At 39.6% G+C, this 20,063-nt stretch overlaps 1 protein-coding gene across 1 annotated transcript in view; it reads left to right on the plus strand.

Annotated features, from left to right (window-relative positions):
• Window positions 1-1,525: 1,525 nt before the first annotated feature.
• Window positions 1,526-20,063, plus strand: part of clcn2c (chloride channel 2c) — a 112,930-nt gene continuing 94,392 nt past the window's right edge. The window contains exon 1 of the mRNA XM_026367023.1: window positions 1,526-1,878. Coding sequence (XP_026222808.1) covers window positions 1,828-1,878 — 51 coding nt within the window. The 5' untranslated portion in view covers window positions 1,526-1,827. The remainder of the gene's footprint in view (window positions 1,879-20,063) is intronic.

Consider the following 20,063-nt stretch of genomic DNA (forward strand, 5'->3'; position numbering starts at 1 on the left):
GTCTGTGGCCTTGTGACAGATTCAAGCTTCTATTGACTGAACATTTTAGACAATTTGATGCTTTAATATAATATTATGCAATAAATATACAGCTATCCTTGTACTTCCTTTAAGCACTGGCCTCTAAAACTTCTTTTGTAGGGTGCCTTTCTTTTGAGTTCAGATATCTATAACGAGCCCTGAACTGCTCTTTAACCCATCTGCATCAAAACGACCAAATTGAGGTGGTTGGGGTATCTGATCAGGACACCTCCTGATGTGCCATTTTTTATTTTTTTGTTGCAGGCATATTGTGGGCATGCTCAAACACACTGGAAGCATTATATATCCCATGTGGCCTGGGAATGCCTCAGGGTACTCCAATAAGAGCTGGAGGATGTGGTTGAGAGTTTTTTTTTTAGCTTGCTGCCATCATGACCCAGATTGGGATAATTGGCAGGAAATGGACGGATGGTGATCATCACTGTTCCTGCTCATTTTCCAGTGCGAGGAAGTAAGGCCATCCTGAGTTATAAAAAAATCAGAGCCCCTTGCATGGGCTTGATTATTATTATTAAAAGAGTAGTTTGATGAGATGCAGGGCTAAACCACAAAGGCTGTCACTTCAAACAGGACTGACATAAAGAAGGGTTGTGTTAACGATTAACCTGTCTGTCTCACACAGACACACGTTTTGTTTAAAGTTAAAAACGCCTTCTTCAGGCTCAAGTGTGTGTTTTTGTACAATTTGATGTTGAGACGAGCTCCCCGCTGACAGCTATGAATAAGCTCCCTGTATTTGTTTCACACCGCTGCAAAAGAACATCAAACACTTTCTCAGTATCAGGTTTCTAAAGATAAATTAAATTAAGCACATGTTTGACCTCAGGAAAAGATATCCATTGCTTGGAACCAGTGATTAATATCCTGAGAACTGTTAAGGTCTGAACATCTACAAGTTTGAAAGGTTCAGCCCAGACAGAGCAGTGCGGTTTTTCAAAAGTGTAAAAAATATAAATGTGAAACACCTCTCCCCCTTTTTTATGTTACACATTCAAATAGTTATTTGACCCTTCAGGAAAAACACGATGCGGTGTAGTAGATATAAGTGACTGTAAACCGTAAACGCGCCATCAGTGCATGTAAACATTACTTTGTTAAACTCTGAACGCAGCCCCGGAGGGTTTGAATAGTCATAAATACACATTTCTATGTGTCTGTATACATCTGTACTTCTATCTAATATTTTAATATGCTGCCTTTTTCTAAAATAACATTTCTCAAGGCCCTAAGGAAACATCTTTATAGACTTGAAAGCAGGCTTCATTAAAAAGTCATCCAAACTAATAGCTTGTAATGAAGTCACTATTTCAGGGACATTCTTCCAACTTAATAATACAATTAGCAGCAATTCATCCATGAACCAGTGGCTATAAGGAGTTAATCATCCTCAGAGGTGGAGGGGGGAGGAATCCAATGAAATGCTGCACAGGTCAAAGGAAAAAGTTGGTGAGTAACAACAAACAACAACAATGAGAGTAATAATTCCCTTTAAGTCGACCGACACACGGCTCCAGTCCTGATGGGAGGGCCACTTCAAACCTACAAAGTCCCGCCTCGCCTGTGTGGATCCTGCTCAGGACTTGAGGCTATAAAATGAAGGAACCTACCGAAACCGGGACCGACTCTCTTGTTGGAGTTTCTTTTGCGAACTCCCACGAACTCAGTCCGATGCTTTAATCGCTGCTCGCGCGCAGAGAGACGTCGTTTGTCCGCGTCCTGTCACTTCCCAAAGCTGCACAGCCTCCACCAGGTCGCCGGGTGAAGACGGACGCACGGAGCCGAGCCATGGCGGGGGACGGGTCCGACCAGCGGGCGCTGCAGTACGAGCAAACTCTGGTGAGTTTCACTTGTTGCTCCTGAACTTCGCTCGCTGGAGAGGAAAATAAAACAGACTCCGCTCGCAACTGGCGCCGTTTGACGCTTTCTGGTTTGCGGGGTAAACGTGCGTGTTTTGCGCTGGTTACGTGAAGGCAACGCGTTTGCACCAAATCGTGGTCAAAAGCTGTAGTTTAATTTGCAAATGTGTGCCCCCGTGTGTGTGCCGAATGAATCGGCGTGTTTCTGGGACTCGATTCATGTCTATTGGAGGGTGTATGTGTGTCGACAATTGAGCACAAAGTTTAAATAGTTTAAATTTCAAACCGAGTTCAACCTCACTTGAACGTGGCCGCGGTGTGTGTGGTGTCGGAAGCCGCTGTGTAGGGTTTTAATCATCTATCAGCTCTTAATTAAACTTTTTGTTGTACTTCTTAGGCGACATATGTATAAAATGACACCTTTCTGAGATGTCAAACACCACAGGTAAACGTCTTTAGTTAGCGGCTTCACAGTAGTTCAACATTACATAGAGTAAAGTGTGTGGTTGTGGTAACATCTGGATTTGCCTGTCTACACACAGGTAGTCAGTCCAGACCGGTATGACGAGGCTCCGCTGTCAAACACATCAAGAAAGTCTTCTATGTTATTGTAAAAACATATTAGAAAAATAGCTTTTGCATCACTTTTAATATTTAAAATATGCTGATGAATTCGGCATGCAGTGATTTAATGAAGTAATTACTTATTTACCAAATATTAACATTTGGACTTCTCATATACACAGCCTTGGGACAACGTGGTCACTGTTAATTTTTAATGAATTCCCAGTTTTGTTTTGTAACATTTGTCATAAATCTAATTAGCCCTCCTTTGACTGAATTGTAGTTCAATTTTGCTTAATGATTTGTCCATTTAGGCCCAGTATGTGACTCTGATCTGTCTTTATTTATAGGGGAAATGTGTTGGCCTACATGTAAAAGTACAATAACCAGTCACTACCATTCACAAAGTGATCATTTATTGTTCTTAGGTGCTGAGAAAAGCTGCCATGTACATCAACTGTATATGCATAATAATGTGTTGTGAGAGGCATCCTGCTGTGGTGCAGGTGTCCAGTAATGCTGCCACCGCTGCTGCTTTCATGCAGGTGTCACAGTGATTAAATTTAAGGTTAGACCTCCTAAGATAATGTGTACATTATAACTGTACATTCCTTTTTTAGCAGGCATGATTATAATGCTGTTGTTGGAATGAATAGATGGTCACAATAAGGATGATGAATCAGTTAAGTGCACACAATTTGATATTAGACTCAGTTCATGCAGGAGGGGTCTCTCAACCCTCAAACAGATCACATGTGTAGAGGGTTAGCCCCCGTGCTAAGTGTGTTTTCAGTTCAACCCTCACTGACAAAACTTCTGTCAAACCTAAAGAAGCTGCTTCTTAAAGAGACGGGTTTTATGGGCCAGCTGGACCCATTCAGTTGCATCGAGGCTTTAAATTAAGAAGAGTCACAACTGCAACACTGCTGAAGACTTCTGTTTCCTCTATTCGAAAAATCTTTCTTTGTAAAGAGCCCCCACCCCCCCTTCTCCTCTCTAATAATCTTTGTGTGTGTGTGTGTGTGTGTGTGTGTGTGTGTGTGAGAGAGATTACACAACATATGACGACTGATTCAGCTCTGGACGTTCTGTCACCCTGGCCGGGTCTTGTGCTCGGCTGTCCGGCTCTCTGAAAGAACCGCGCAAGCCGCTTTATGCAAAAAAAAAAAAAAACAACAAAAAAAATCAATCCACACCTCCTTTTCTGTTAATCTCAGCTCACCCTGCTGTGCTTGGATGATTGTTACATGATCAGAATTGTGAAAGCATCTAAATAGAGTCAAATAAAAATAGCAACTATGTGAGAATAACCTCTTTAAACATAAATGAGTTCTCTCTGTGCCCCCTCCCCATCTCCTCACCGTGGGTTGTAGTAACATGGTGTCTTTGTGTGATACTGGTAGTCACGGTGGTTGTGTGGGTTTGTTGTGGGCAGTGGATGCTCAAAGAGGCCAGTGTAGCTTGGCTGTGAGAGGCTGAGAGGCTGGCTGTACTGAAATGTTGCAGGGCCAGGATTAAGGAGCACTTGCAAAATAAAACCAGCCTCAACATATTGTGACCTGTGCATCAGTTTGTTTTTGTGCAAAACTGTTTATTTAGAAGTTAAACGTGTTTGTTTGTGTGGGATATGAGGAACACAGTTCTTTTTAAGTATTTATGCAAAATTAAATATTAAATTTGGTATTTTGTGTTTGCTCAACTCCAACATTTGATTAGTGGCTGCACATAATGTGTCCAAAAATGTTTACATAATGTCTCATTATATAATTAAATAATAAAATGACTGTCTTGGTATCAAAGGTGATGTTTTATGAGATGTTGTACAATAGTGTGAGGTGTAGCCCAGACACAATTGAGAGGCTAATATTTGACATTTCACGTTGAATGGTGGCTTTATTCTTTCTCAGTAAAAGGCAATTTAGTTGGCAAACTCTGCGTGTGATTGCATTTTACAATACAGTCTGTACTAGATTCCTGTGTTTTCTACACCAACAAACTCTCCTGTGATATTTGTTGTTGCTTTGTCTTAGTCTGAATCTGTACCAGGATTTGGCTTAATGTGTTAAGAAAGACTCGTACCCAAAGTCTTTTGCACACCTCTGGACCGTAGTTGTCTCAGTCAAGTGTTCACATTCAAAACAAGCTTGTTTAATGTAGATACATAGAGTACCTAACCTGGGTTAAACAGTGTTGTCAGTCCTTTGTTTAATCCACAACTCATTATCCAGATTTGTAATGATTAACTATATATTGATTCCGAATATATTAAAATTATATGTGAGGGTCTTAAAGGGGCTTGTCAGGAATTGTACGCATTGGTTTTCCTTAAATGGGGCATAATACTGAAAAAATACCATTTACTAATTGTGAAAACTGTGATTATGTCATCAGGGTTTAGCACTTTTCCACAGAGTTTGGTGCTAGTATTTTAAAATCCACTTTTGAGGCATGGGGCTGCTGTTAAATTGGGGTGTTTTTGGAGCAGGGCTGCACATAATACTTTTCTGATTGGATATTCAGTTTTACTATTGCAGAAGACCACATGATTTAAATGTAATTTTTTTATAATTATCTAATTTTTGATTTACAGTTATTAAATTAATATGAATTGATGGTTGTGATCAATTATTTCAGTATTATTTTGGAGTCTCTGGTTATTTAATTTTTACTGTTTAAATTGAATACCTGGCAAACACAGCGGGTCTTTGGACTGATGTTTGCTGATAATGTGCTTTTGTAGATATTGCATTTATAACAGTGTTCTTAGCTGTGATGGGTCAATCAAATACATCTCACCAATGCCAAGATTTGCAGAAATAGACACTTTTCCTCCTCTTCATCCCGTCCTTGGTGGTTTTGATGGTTTGGTATTGTTATTACTTGACCATGTAATGTAATGTGTGTTTGTTTCAGGTGACATGGGCTATCTGGAGGCTTGTGATCAGCTCTCCCAGAGCCTCTGATGTGTCAACAGCGCCGGTGTCCCCTCACTGTGTTTAATGTGTTGTATGTAGAGGATGTTCAGCACATCAGATAAGAGTCATAAGATGAGAGATAAGGTGACCAACGCTGATTTTATTGTGTTTAATATTCCACTCTGACACTCAGACACTATAAACATTGAACACGTTCCACATGCCAGAAGTGGTGTCAAACCTGTTTACGTGACAGGCACTTTGTATCAGTTGGTGCTTGCTATTTCATAAAAAAAGGAGTTAAAGTCAGTGATATATATATATATATATATATATATATATATATATATATATATATATATATATATATATATATATATATATATATATATATATATATATATTCCTTTATCCCAGCAGGATGTTAGGAAAGTGTTAATATTGTTAAAAAAACTGTAGAGATCTTGAACAAAACAACAGGGAAGTGAAACGTTCTGCATGAGAAGAATGGAAACTTGCATTTTTCCCTGTGTTTGTGCTGCTGTGTGTTTGTGTTGTGGCCATTTGTTTTGCTGTGACACAGACTAATTTGTAACCCTGTGCTATTTGCTAATTAGGTTTTATGTAGCCGCGGTCATGTCTGGTTGCGATCTAGTGGAAGTTTCCCTATGCTTGTGTTCTCCACTTGTCTATTTCACTTCATCACAGCTTGTGGGTAAAGTCTTTTTATACATTTTTACAAGACAGGTCAACAACTCATTGACCCTTACATCTGTGTAGAAAGGGATGTTTGCACATTTGTTTAGAAAGCCACTGATGTTTTTCTCCCTGTTACAAAAGATCAACCTTTGCTTCTTTAGTTTTTGTCTTTGCCAAAATGACCTCTCTGCCTCTATTTACTTTCTGGACAAACATGATGGATTTCCTCAGCTGTGACTTGTGGTGTGGAGGAATCAAACACAATCATTTGCACAAAAGCAAAAATGAATTAAGCCTCTTAAAAAGAAACTGTTTGTAATAACTATGAATATGGTAAACACAGAAGAAAAGTTGATTGTGTTTTCAGGTAAAATCAAAGGTGGACGGTGGGTGTGGGTGTGGCTGAGCGTTTGTTCTCAGATTCATTGATCACCTGAGTTGTGTCCTGCTGATTAATCACTGAGAGATGGAGAGAGAGTGGAGGAACAAAAGTCGATGGGTCATTAACAAATGAGCCCATTGTAAGTGTTGAGGCGTGTTTCTTGATTAGTGCTAAGTATTTCCTCTCCCTCTTGTGTTTTTAAGAAATATGGATTAAAGACGAGAGATCTAAGGCAGGTTGATGTTGGTTCGGTAATAATCCTGAATAGTGCTGATGACTCTGACGCTGAGTGAAGCTAATACAACACACAGAGAGAAACATGAAAGTCTCAAAATGCATTAAGTCTGTAGGTTAATTAATCTGTCAGGTAAAAACTGAACTGCATTTTTTTACTCTAACCACCTACTGTACATGAGCCTATGAGGAACATGGAAATACCTTTTAGATTTGTACCTGGGTACCCAGAGAGTTAGTACTGTGATGAGAAAGTATGTAAAACATGAGAAGCACAAGCTTGGACTAGTGCCACTGGTGGTGGGGGACACTCCAAACAGTCAGCTTTCAGACTTGGATAGCTCATTTTTACTGACGCTGCAGACAAAGCTTTTATACTTGTTTACATGTGTTTTCATAAATTACTCTTTGTACTTGCTAAAGTATTATTCCATGGATAGTTGTTTTCTCATCTGCGCCATCTCTGTCCTGCTGCTCTCTCTGTCTGTGTGTGTGCGTGTGTGTGTGTTGGAGGAGCTGATCCCTGCCCTCGGTCAAATGCCGAAACAGGGAGCAGAGACGGACAGAGGAGAGAGGCTAACCATAAACACCAAAACCACAATCTGCTAATCTCACTTGCTGGTCTCAAGGTCCAATAAAATGCTCCCAGGAAATGTGTATATATTTATGTATGTGTATAAGCTTATTCTTCTTGTGCTGAGCAAAAATGACCCAAAATGTTTTTTGTCAGTCAAAGTAGCTCTAGTCCACACCTCCAAACTAATTTTCTTCCAGGTATGTAACACCGGAGCTCATTATTCAAAGGGTTCACATACTTTTTCCACTAGCAGTATTAGGATTTTATGGTTTTTCTCAATAAAGACATGAAAGATCTGATTTTTTTTTTTATTATTTTAGGCACATTATATTTATTAGTACCAGATCAGATAATATTTTATGAGAGATTAATGCAGAAAGCGATTTAAATTCCAAAAGGTTCACTTTCAGGCCACAGCTAAAACCTTCAAATAAACTGAAACTAGCTAAATGCAATACTTGTGTAGCTGTACAATGATCACAGACCCAGGAGGTTTGCAAATGCAGTCTGACTGTGTGACCGTGGCAGAGCTGTGTTGTGATGGTGCAGTGATACAAAAAAACAGACAGTAGAGAAAAACAATTTAAGATTTTGTCATTTATTGGTTGTACAATGTTTTACCAGAAAACAGACATCACTGATGTTCTGTGAACGACTGAATGACTCAAAAGACACGGCCATCCGAATAACTTAAAATAGACCCTTCTTGTTTTTAACAGTAGGAACTTCTTTTGTTCTAGACTTCTTGTACAAAGTATAAATCAGAAACACATTTTTTAAAAATGTATTATTAACAAGTCAATATTTAACACACCAATTTTATATTTTTACTTTACATCTGCGCTGCTTTTACACCTTAAGAGAAGTCATTGTATATATAATATATTTGTATGCTTTAAAATAGTTTGTGTAAACTGCAAGCAGAACATTCTTGCAGGGTAAACATGCCTTACTGTATATAAAAAAGCAGGAGAGGAAAAATAAACGGCACAATTGTATTTTCACAAATCTGTCTACGCCAATAACTTCAGCGCATGTCCAGGGAGCAGGTGTTTACTGTTGCCACCCACACTAGCATTTCCTTTTTGACTCTCCACATTTATATTACATTTTTCCTTGAAATCCAGGAGGTCTGGGTTGCAGCAGAATTTCCATGTACACTAACTACTTAGATGATGCTTTGTTATTAACACTTTCTCATGTTTATAGCACACAAATTGGTCAAGGCTACTATGAGCGTCTTTTTCCATAACAAGGCACCATAAACATCTCCTCATTACTACACTATGACCAATTGTCTGAACCCTGCTTACCCCTCCTGGGGCGACCTGCCCCCCCCTAACATTTATACACTAGTTAAAGTTTGATTATATGACTATAAAGTCTACGGACTGTCACAGCAGCAGTGTTCTGAGATTTGCAGGCTCATTTGGCCTGGCGTCCAGCTCCCAGCCAGTACAAACATCGCCTTTTCCTCTTTGTGAAAGCTCTTTTGGCTGAATAGAGTGTTGTAGTGATGAGGCATCTTTGTAAGCCAATCCAGAAGTTAGCATCACCCTGGTTCCCCCTGACAAAAAGCCAATGGTAAAATGCATTACTACACAAAATAAGATTATTCATATTTATTATTATCCAGCAAGATAACATTTACAAAAATGAGGTTGATTTAAATTATCAGGCTTACCACTTGGTACGACCTGATCCTAGTTGGTGATCATAATTAGTAATAGTTTGCAAGTGCAAAAATATAATCATGAGGCTGTAAAGACAAGTAGGCAGATAACTCTCCGTGTTTCTCTTGATGATGTTTAGTGTTCCTGAAAATCTCTGTAAACTCATTTTGCAACTGATATTTTTAGGATGTGTACAACCAAGAAGGAATATCTGACAGGGTTTAGTTGTAGAACTTTGTACAGATCTTACTTCAGAACTCAAACCAAAAAAACATTCATAAACCCACTGACTTCAAGACAAGGGAAGCTGAAGTGCAAAATGCTAACTCAATTCTCACTTTTATACAACTCTCTATGAAGCCAGAGAGAAGACTGCAGGCACCACTCTGCACTCAGGACTCACTGCCTGCATCTATTTGATCTTTACAACTATTTAATCTGTATTTATTTTCATATATCAGTCACATTTATCTCATCACTGCCAGCGTGGACACAGTCTGGACCAGTACAGCCCAGTGTCACCTTGATGTGACTGTGTGACACGATAAAGCTGCAAAGTCAAAGTTGACACATCACTGGATGTTCAGTTCATTATCAGGAGTGTGTGAGATTTCCACGTCTGTAGCTGCTTTCACCTTAAACACCTTTTTGATAAATGTGATTTTTTTTTTCTTTTTATGTTTGTTGTGTGTTTTAAAAGATCCAAACTTAACAGTGGATGCTTAAACAATCAGTCACCTTTGCTTTGTTATATTTAAAAAGCTTGTGCTTTATTGCTTTTCATTTAGAATTTCAGTATTTCAGTGTCTTTTTTTTGGTTTAACTAATAAAGAAACAAAAAGTGGTAAAGGAGTAACCTTCAGGCCAAACACACTGTAACAGCTTGAACTGTGCTGGGATAATTGGATTTAACGTCCTATACTTAAATAACCTAGCTGAGTGTTGCTCATGCAGATGTTTGTCACAGCAAAAAGAGGATGTGGTGCGATGCTCATTCCTTCCTCTTTTGACCTGATTCATCACCCAGAGATTAGAACGGCCATCTGTATTATCATGTTGTGGTCTGACAGGATCATCTCTGGTGTGGCCGATCCTTATCTCCTGTCACCACTGATCTTCCACATAGTGACTGGCTGCTTCAGTGTTTGTGCATTTATACTGTAATTTTCCACTGTCGAGTGTCCACTTTGACTAGTCACAAGCAGCCCTCTGTTCAGATATAAACGTCGGCACAGCAGAGGCTGACCCAAACAAAACATAAACTAAATTAAGAGATCTGTGTGCAGGATATTGAGTTTTTAGAGTCCACAGACGGGCTTGAGTCTCTGTAAGAGTAGTTTGAGCTTCTTTTCAGCACTTTGGTTTGAACAGGTAGTTGACTTTGCTGTGCATTATTGTGGCTAAACACCAGAAACTCCCTAAAGGTATATTACTTCTCATGTGGGACAACTGGGTGCAGATGCTGTTTCATTATTGGTGCCATATAGGATTTTTAAACATCTTTCCTTTCCTCCTCCCGGTATGTTTCTTGTAAAATCACTGTACTGTACAACATCCATCTCAAGCTTTTCCCTCAGTTCATCAACTCATCATTTCAGTAACGCTCGCCCTCGCCATCCTGCCTTGTAATTTCAGTTAGTTTACTGTTGATGGATTGTAATTAAACGGACGCTTGGCAGCATTTAGCTGCTGATAGAATTGATCAGTGCTGTGTTTGGCAGCGGAGGCTCAGCAGTGCCCGCCTGACAGATTGGAAGACAAGATGTTTGGGGCTTTGATGCACCAACTTCTGGTTATCAGCAGACATTACATCTCTCTGTCACACAAGCTAGTACCCACACATCTTATGCTGCTCACATAATTTATTACTAATAGACACTTGAGGGAGCACATGCAGGCAGAAGTTAGATGCACAACACATTTAACATGCAGGGCTGATCACACCAGTCTCTTCCTACCCTGACTGAGTTCTGCTGTAATGAATTCTGCTACTTGTCTAGGGCTGTGATATAGAGAGTTGAGCTGTCAGTGAATTGTCTTATGATATGATTATTATTTATAATAGACTCCTTGAACATTGAAGAGAGGGATGTCTGGAGCAAGGTGGCAGAAGTGGCAAGTAGCAGATAGAGGGGACTGTTGTTACTGTTCCATCTCCACAGACCTGAATGTTTGTGTTGTGGTCTCAGACAAGCTTATCGTGAAGCCATCACCCCCCATATAAAGCGTTTCAGAGCTGAAGCAATTTGTCAATTGATCCATTACTTAACAAAATTAAGTATTTTGAAAATGTCAGTGATTTCATTTCCATTTTATTTTACATTTAAAATAGACTATACGTACAGAATGAGCAATTGGATGACATCATTGTGTACAGGAAAAGTTAATGAAGAATTATTTGTACAGTTTAATAATTAATTGATAGGCTAAGAGATATGGATCACAATGCAGCAGGTAATATCATTAGTGTGTATATAAACAGTCCTACAGTATAAACTACAGAGTATGTGGTTTGCAGCTTCTGTTAGCTTTAGATTTACAGTAGGTCAAAATGATATGCAAATATTTGAGAACAACAAACATGACAACATGAAAGATAAACTTTTTTTTTAATCAACCATTTAGTAACACTCCATCCACTGATTACTGTTCACACACTCAACCTTGTTAAGCAAATTATTTTGGACTTACTGTGTTTAAGTAGCGTCAGTGCAACTTATCTGTTGATCCTGTGCATGTCAGCACTTCATTCCTCGCCTGATGAGGGCATTACATTTGACACAAGCAGTGTTAAATATCACAGATGTTTATGACTCGCGTCTGCTGATGATTTGACATGTATGCAGTAATTTCAAGAATAAGACCCATGTGCTTTCAGGGGAGCAGTAGTGTTGTGGTATGTGTGTGTGTGTGTGTGTGGATGAATGTACAAGGCTAAACTGTATGTGTACTTGTTGAATGGATGGATTGTGTAATGTGTTGTGGCAGCAGGGAGAAAAAAAGAGAGATTAAGTTCAAGAGTTGGCCTACTCACTTTAACGTCTCAGCTATTAAAAGACCCCTCTCTACTCACATCAGCGAATGAGAACACACGCTTTCTTTATTCACTGAACAAGCACTATCTTGTGTAAAAGCATGGCGTTCATTATCAGTGTTTATCTGAATTCTCCTTGATTAATGTTCATAGATGGCGGCAATGCCAAGACGTGATTGCCAACGTGTGTGTGTTGGACGGCATTTCAAATGAATCTTAAGATATAAGAGCTAATAAAATGGATTTAAAGACAGAATTTCCACTTGATTTCTTTATTTTTCTGGCATGTACGAAAAGAAAGCTTACGTTACAATGGGGCGTTGCTCTGCTGTGGTTTTCGACTTATATCTTCTTGTGGTTTGCGACTCACTCCAGCACCTACATGCACTCTTTCTGGAAGCGGGCACAGCATCTTTGCTCTTTTTCCTGACGTCCAGTGTAATTTCCCCTCGTTTTTCCCACCCTCTCCTGAAGCGTTTGTGAACTTGCTCCTTCGCTGCTGCTGTTTTGTGTTTCTGCAAACAGTATCCGCAACATTCCTTTCCCCCTGGGAGAGTATTTGCGTGCCTTTGAACGCCTCTATGCTGTCACCACAACATACAATTAGTCCTCCCACAAATACACAAAACACGGCAGGGCACAGGCTCACTTGTTGCACCCAAAGCCATGTGAGTATACACATGCAGAAGTTGTGCAACAAACACACATTAAACACACATACTTGCACACTTTGGTTGAAGGTTTGCCCACTCGGTCCCAGTTGCTGTGCGGGTGTGTGACTGGATTGTTAACATGGTTTGTTCTGGAGCTGATCCACCATTTGCTCATCAATCTCCTCCTCTCTCCCTCCTGTTGTCTTTTTTATGTTTCCTCCTCCGCTTCTTAGTTTCTTGTGTACTCATTGAGAACTTTTTTTCTCTACGATGTCAGGCAACAAACGGAGACCTCTCTTTTGGTTGGTCTTTCAAAAATTGGCCTCCAGAGATGAGCATTTAGCTTCCCTATATTATCCTAATGTACATCCAGTTGATTTCCAAGAGACAGAAGTCGTGTAGCTATTTAAACCAAACTGTTATTCAGGTGAGTTTCCACACATGCAGCAGGAATCATGGGGGTGTAATATTTACAAGCTAACAGAATAACAAGTGCTGAGTCTACTATCGATTTTCACCACTGAATCTATGGAAAGTGTCGAACAAGTCTGTAGTTCGTGTGTCTGGGAGACTGTAGCTAACTTTGGTTGATGCTGGACAGTATTTGACACTTCAGCAGAGCAGCGTTTTTTATTAAGTGTGGTAATTTACCATGGTTCTAATTATAATTAAAATTGTGAAGAGTATCACATCCCCTGGTAAAAACCAGGGTATAAATATGAAATTGTTTCTAAATAATTCTGTTGATCCATGAACTGATTATTAATTTAAGCCCTAACATGTAGACAGATGCTGCTGCTGATAGATCAGACTTGATTTTTGAAGGTAAGCGATACTACAAAAATCCATTAGCTGATATTTTCTGTGTAGTTTTGAACTGACCTTTTAACATATCCTTACCATTCTCAATTTTCCGTCTTTCCTGCAGAATTTCCTTTTGTCGGGATAGAAAGGCCTCTGAGATAGTTATGTTTTTCTAAAGTCTGATTTCCTTTTCTAAAAGAGCTCTGATCAGCTAGCAGGAACCTGTGTGAAGAGGTTATGTAGGAGGAGGAAATGTTCGCTAAGCTGTAGAGGTAACGAATGAGCATGTCTTGTGATTTCTCACAACATTAAATCTTCTTATTCTGTAGCTCGGCTTGTCTGAATACAAGTAGTCTATTAGCATTTATTATGATAATATATTCTTTTGGATGAACTTTGTACATGTCAATGCTGAAATGCATTGATTTTCCTCATAGATCTCTTCTTGGCACTTCAAGTGTTTCAATTTGATAAAAAAGCAGAAGCAGAATCAGGTCAGACCATCGTATTGACTGGAACTAGCTGTGTTCAGGGATAAATACTGAGTTAAATGTTAAAGCGTAACGATATCTGACGTGTATTAAAGGTCCAGAGTCAGCAAACTGTAGTAGATGGTGCAGTAGCAGTCAATGGCAATGGTTAGTCTCCTAAGGCCTGGTGCGACAGTTGCCGCGTGGTGTTATCATGTCTCTGCCGCACTCAAGCATAGGAAGAATGGGGGTTTGTGTGTGAGTGTATGTGACTGTTTGATATCAAACCTCTTGATGGATTTCACTATGAGGATCAGAATCAATGAGAACACATCTGGTTGAAACCTAAAGTGTGTGTTTCCTCGCAGGCACATGGCGACAGCTCATATCTGCCTCTCCTGTTCACTCCCATACCTCTTATCTCATGAAGCATTATTCAAATACTTTAACCCAGAGTGCCCAAGTCTCCAACCTATTTATTTCATCTGATGGGGAGAGCTCCGCACAGCCTGGTCCTGGGAAAAGCATACCAAATGAGTGTGAAACCTTAGAATATCAACTGCTGCATCTTCAGCATCTTCGCCACACCATCTTCTATCCCCGAATCCCCCCCTGTCTTAAATCCCTTTTTTACACTTCACTTTTTTAGACAGATCCCAAGAAGATGAGAAAAACAAAAACAATCTTTACACCTACACTGGCTGGCATTTTCTCCGGTGCTATTTTCCAGAACAGAGGAGTGGACATTTTTTCCATTTCCTTTTCAGTTATCAGGTTTGCATTACAGATTGTATGTCCACTTCACATCCACCCTGTAAAACACAAAACTATTTTTTGTAGTAATGCAAGTTAAGTTGTAGGACAGTGATGTTTTCATAGATATAGGTATAGATATAGATATAGATATAGATATATCTATATAGATATATATCTATCTCTCAGTCAGTCAGACTTTGGTGGTGTGTACTCTCTCCTCACTTTTACCTGGGAGGGACTGCATTATGGGAGAATGTGGACTATTGTGTTGGTTAGACTGCAGAGACACCTGATGCCACCCTGAGGTGACCTTGCTAAGACACTTAACAAAAGAGGGTAATTGAAAAGGTGACGGTGAGTGATACAGGTGCATGCAGGAAATGGAGAAAGCTTCTCTGGCAGATTGCAGATGATAGAACATTTTGTAGATATTTTTAAGCAGCCGATATTAAAAATCCATCTTTTTTGGCAACAACCTAAGATAAGACACAGATATTAAATCAGAGTTGAGTTTCATAGTTAAAATATGTAATTTCCCCAGTTTAAGTTTTCTTAGTATTGAATCATGGTCGCTTACATTATTTCATGTGAAAGTGAAAAATCTCTCTTATCGTTTGTCTAAATTTATTAAAATATAAAATAAGTGATTGCACAAGTATTCAACCCCTTTAAAGTCACTCACATAAATCATTGCTGGCGCAGTCAGTAGGGTTAAGTAACACAATTAGTTAAATTGAGATCACCTGAATGCAGTGAATGTGTTTGTGTTGCTGTATATAGACTCTCTTTCATGTCAGCTGTGTGGAAGCTTTTACCTCCTTCAGAGATGTCACAGGTGTCTTGATGGTCTCCATCATAAGTCACTCTATGGCAGTTTTACACCTGTGCCCTATCCTTCTTTTTCTTAATGACAGATCTAACTGTACTCCAAGAGAGACTCTATGACTTGAACGATGTTTTATACACTATACACCCTTCCCAAAAAAAGGTCACACACTCTAATGTTTTGTTGGACCGCCTTTAGCTTTGATTACAGCACACATTCACCGTGACATCGTTTCAGTAAGATTCTGCAATGTAACATCTTTTCCCGTCCAAAGTAGCATTAAGTTCCTTGTTTTGATGATGGGAGAGTTGGATCGCTGGACAAAGTCTTCTCCAGCACATCCCAGAGATTCTCAGTGGGGTTAAGGTCTGGACTCTGTAGCCAATCCATGTGTGAAAATGATGTGTCATGCTCCCTGAACCACTCTTTCATAATTTGAGCCTGATGAATCCTTGATGACATTGTCATCTTGGAATATTCGTTCCAATATGTCCTCAGGGAACAAAAAATCCATTGATTGAATAACCTGGTCATTCAGTATATTTAGGTAGTCAGCTGACCTCATTCTTTGAGGACATAACGTTGCTGAACCTAGACCTGACCAACTGCAGCAACCCCAGATCATAACACTGCCCCCACAGACTTGTACAGTAGACACTAGACATTATGGGTGCAGCACTTCACCCTCCCCTCTTCTTACGCTGATGCTCCCATCACTCTGGAACAGGGTAAATCTGGACTCATCAGACCACATGACCTTCTTCTATTGAACAGTTAAACCAGTTTTAGTGGTTTCATCGATCTCTTTAGATGTTTTCTTTGCTTGATTCATGTCAATAATTTGCCATGTATCATCCATGTAGTAATTATCCAATGGGAGGCTCTTACCTATTTGCTTAGTTAAATCCAGGTGGTGAATAGTTTTTTTTTTTTTTGTTTGTTTGTTTTTTTGACTGCATAGTTTATTTCAGGTGTTCATTTGTCTTCATGGTGTCCAGGATACTGATTCACCTGTAACAGGTGTATTTATACTACAGACCTTGATGTGGATAGTGGGTAGGTGATTGGCTGAATTTTAATATTCAGTTACAATATTTGACAATAATACACATAACTAATAAAACAAAACTGTAAAATAAATAAAAGATTAAATTAATTAACCTTAAGTTCAAAAACAAAGTATTTTATAATAAAACCTAGTTGTGTCATGTAAATTACATGACACAATGTAAACGTTTTATTTAAGCAATAAAAAGAAACCCATGCAGATGTGATCAATCCTCATATTTTCAGTATCTAAAAATCACTGTGCTTATGGGTGAAATCCCACATTCTTCATTCCCTCATAAATATTTGATAAAATGTACATTATTCTTATAACAGAATGACTTTATCGTCTCACAATTATGTTTTAATTTGAAAGCCGTGTCCACCCTGCTCTGTACTTCTTGTTCCAGTCTCCCTCTGTTCATCCTGTAGCACAAATATTTATTTTATTTTTACTGCAGGTGGGTGTATTTTTTAAGCATGTATGGCACCTACGGCTGTGTGCAGTCTCCCATAGCCGGTCTTATTGTGTGTGTTTTCACTTCGTAATCTCTGAGGTAGGACAGATATGAGGGTGTAGCAGGCATTTCAAATTGCCTTTCCTCAGTCTTTGTTCCATCTGTGGTTTTCTCCCTGTCCAGGTGAGATGCTCAGAGCGATTAAAAAGGGGGAACTGTCTGAAAACATTCTTCTTCTGTTTTTGGTCTGAAAGCTCAGTGTCTAAAGGATGGAACAGTCTGTAGCAGTTGTGCATCTGCATAACTCCCCTGCGTTGTTATGCAGTGGCTAATAGCGTGTGTGTGTGTGTGTGGGTGTGTGTGTGTGTGTGTGTGATGTATTAGTTGTAAAATGCCAAGTGGGTTGTCGGGACGCATGATTGAGTTAGAGACGCGTGCTGCATTTCTTTCTCCTGTATTCCATTATATTCATGTTAAAGTTGGATCAATAGATGCTATTTTTAGCTTTCCCTCATTCCTCTTTTTTTTTTTACCTCCTCTTGCTTCCACCCCTTCAATTTCTCCTCTCCAGTCCTCCCTCCATCTCTCCCGTCCACGCTCAAATGTGTGTGCGCGCTGGCTGGCTTGTCCTCCCACATCCTGCTGCCAGTGTTGAGAGCTCATACACATCGATCTTTCTCTAATAAGTTGGTCCAAGCCTCAGCAGTTCTGCACCTCCCCTCTCCCATCCTCCCCTTCCTCGCTAGTGAGAGAGAAAGAGAGGAAAACCTGTTGGAGTTTAGCTCCCATAAAGTGCCGCAGGGCCATGGGATGGTGCACTGCACTATAGGCTCAGTCATGTGAGAGCTGCCATGCAGGATCTGGACTCATACACACATGCATTAATAAGCATTCGTTCAGAGGCAGCAACCATCTGATACATTGTCTGCCTTTGCTGGGCTGCACTTTGAACGCTATGAACTGCAAATAGACAATAAAAGACATAAAATAACACACACACACACACAGCTCCCACAAGCTTGGAAGCACCTTGCTGATGATGCAGTATTTCTATGTTCAGTGTGACTCATACACACATCAGTGTTTCCCACAGAATCTGATTTCACTGTGTGTTGTGTGCCGACTGCGTCAGAGTAGGAGAAGCGACAACCTGATGTACAGTGCAACACACTACTGTGAAATTTGCTTATCTAATCTAAGTTTAGAGCATGTTTGTGCCAGAAGTGCTAGTATAAATAGTTTAAATATGGTGTACTGCACACAGCAGAAGAAGACTTAATATTGATTGTGTTTACACACTTACAGCCTATTGACTTTGGCACATTTTATTTTCCAACAGCTACTTGCTTTAAAGCCTAAAGGTGCTGATTCTGATCTGAAAGTTGGTCTTGATTTATTAATATGCACATCTTAACTGGGGGCTGACTCCCTTAGGGAAACACCCAGGTCTCTTTCTGATAGTCATATGTCTTACCTCATGTAGGCAAACTTTGGCTACATGCACCAACTAACCTACAGACACAGATCAAGGGGGGAAAAAGTCCTTTAGTTAATGGATCACAGATGATGTTCTCTTGGACAGATTTTAAAAAGGACGCTCACTGAACTAATGCATTTCTTAGCCTCCTAACAACACAGCATGAGTGTGTGTCCACACACTCATCCGGACATTGGTCATTTTGATATTCTGTTATGGCAGTTGACTGATTAACCAGAGATTAGCCAGTGTTAATATCTGACTGTTTGTACCTGCACATCCGTTTCAGTTCAGGTGACTGACAGGAAGGTTAACCTGGCTGTCAACAGAAACATATTACAGACACAAAGTGTTTCAACTATGGACACATATGGTAACACACACAACAATCTGTGGTGTTCTGTTGGCCGGTTTTTCACCATGTACTTGTAATAGTGCTGGAGCTAACAGACCAGACTGTTATAATGAACAACTTCCAGGGGTGAGAGTTTATAATTGTGAGTTTAGAGCAGACCAGAATATTATCCCCAGTGAAACTGAAACACAGATATTGAATTAGTTGTGTTAAACTGCAAATAGACACTTATTTTCTTTAGCCTTGTGGCAGATGCTTTTATCCAAAGTGAGTTACAATGTACAAAGGCAGGGGAAAGTGTAAAGAGGTGATCTTGCCACTGCAGCCACTGTAGTTGTTTTAGTTGTGTGTGTGTGTGTGTGTGTGTGTGTGTGTGTGTGTGTGTGTGTGTTTTAAGCTATATTCAATTGCAGAAAGGAAAAAAATAGCTTGGATGAAATACCTTAATATTTGATATCAAATTATTCCATTACATTAGTCATTACTGTTTTCTTACCTTAATTTACTACTCTCTCTGTTAGTTCAGCCTACCTGCAGAGCTGCTGCCCCATAAACTAAACTTCTGTTCAGCCTGTACTTGAGTTTCATGTTCTAATGTCTTTGTTTGTCATCTATTATGTGAAAACATCCGATTTCCACACAGTCATAGAAGTTATAAGTGTGTGTACTGATCAAAGTTCAGTTATAAAATCCTGCCACACTGCAGCGCGTCTCTCATGCCCATGCATGCCAAACACTCGGCACACTGGATGACAGGAGCGAGACTGAAGTTGTTTTTCTGATTTTTATGGACAGTCAACCCCAGAGCTGAATGTCAGAGTGACCCTGCTGTGCCTTCTGCTGTCGGGCCTTGGACTGCCCTCCATTTGCACCACCTGTCTCTTCTTCTATCTCAGTTAGCTTGTAGTTTGGTCATTTTGAAGTATAAAAGTAAAGTTTAGTTTGCTTTGTGGACAGTAACAAAGAAAACCTCCACTGTTATCATAATGCACTGCTTTTTTAATTACTTCTATTGAACATGTGAGTGAAACCAGCCAGTTCCGTATTTTTTAGGGCAGTTCATACCTACATTGTAAACTCTTTATGTGCACTAGGAAACAGCTGTTTTTTTATTTTAAATTAATTTCCCTTTTTGCACAGTGAACTGGGGCAGACAGTTACTGTTATGGTGGAAGCTAACATGCTAATGTGGCGACACTGCTGCAAATTGCCTCTTTCCACATGCTTAAAATGAATCGGGC

This window comes from Anabas testudineus, chromosome 13 (assembly GCF_900324465.2).
Source record: "Anabas testudineus chromosome 13, fAnaTes1.2, whole genome shotgun sequence".
NCBI lineage: Eukaryota > Metazoa > Chordata > Actinopteri > Anabantiformes > Anabantidae > Anabas > Anabas testudineus.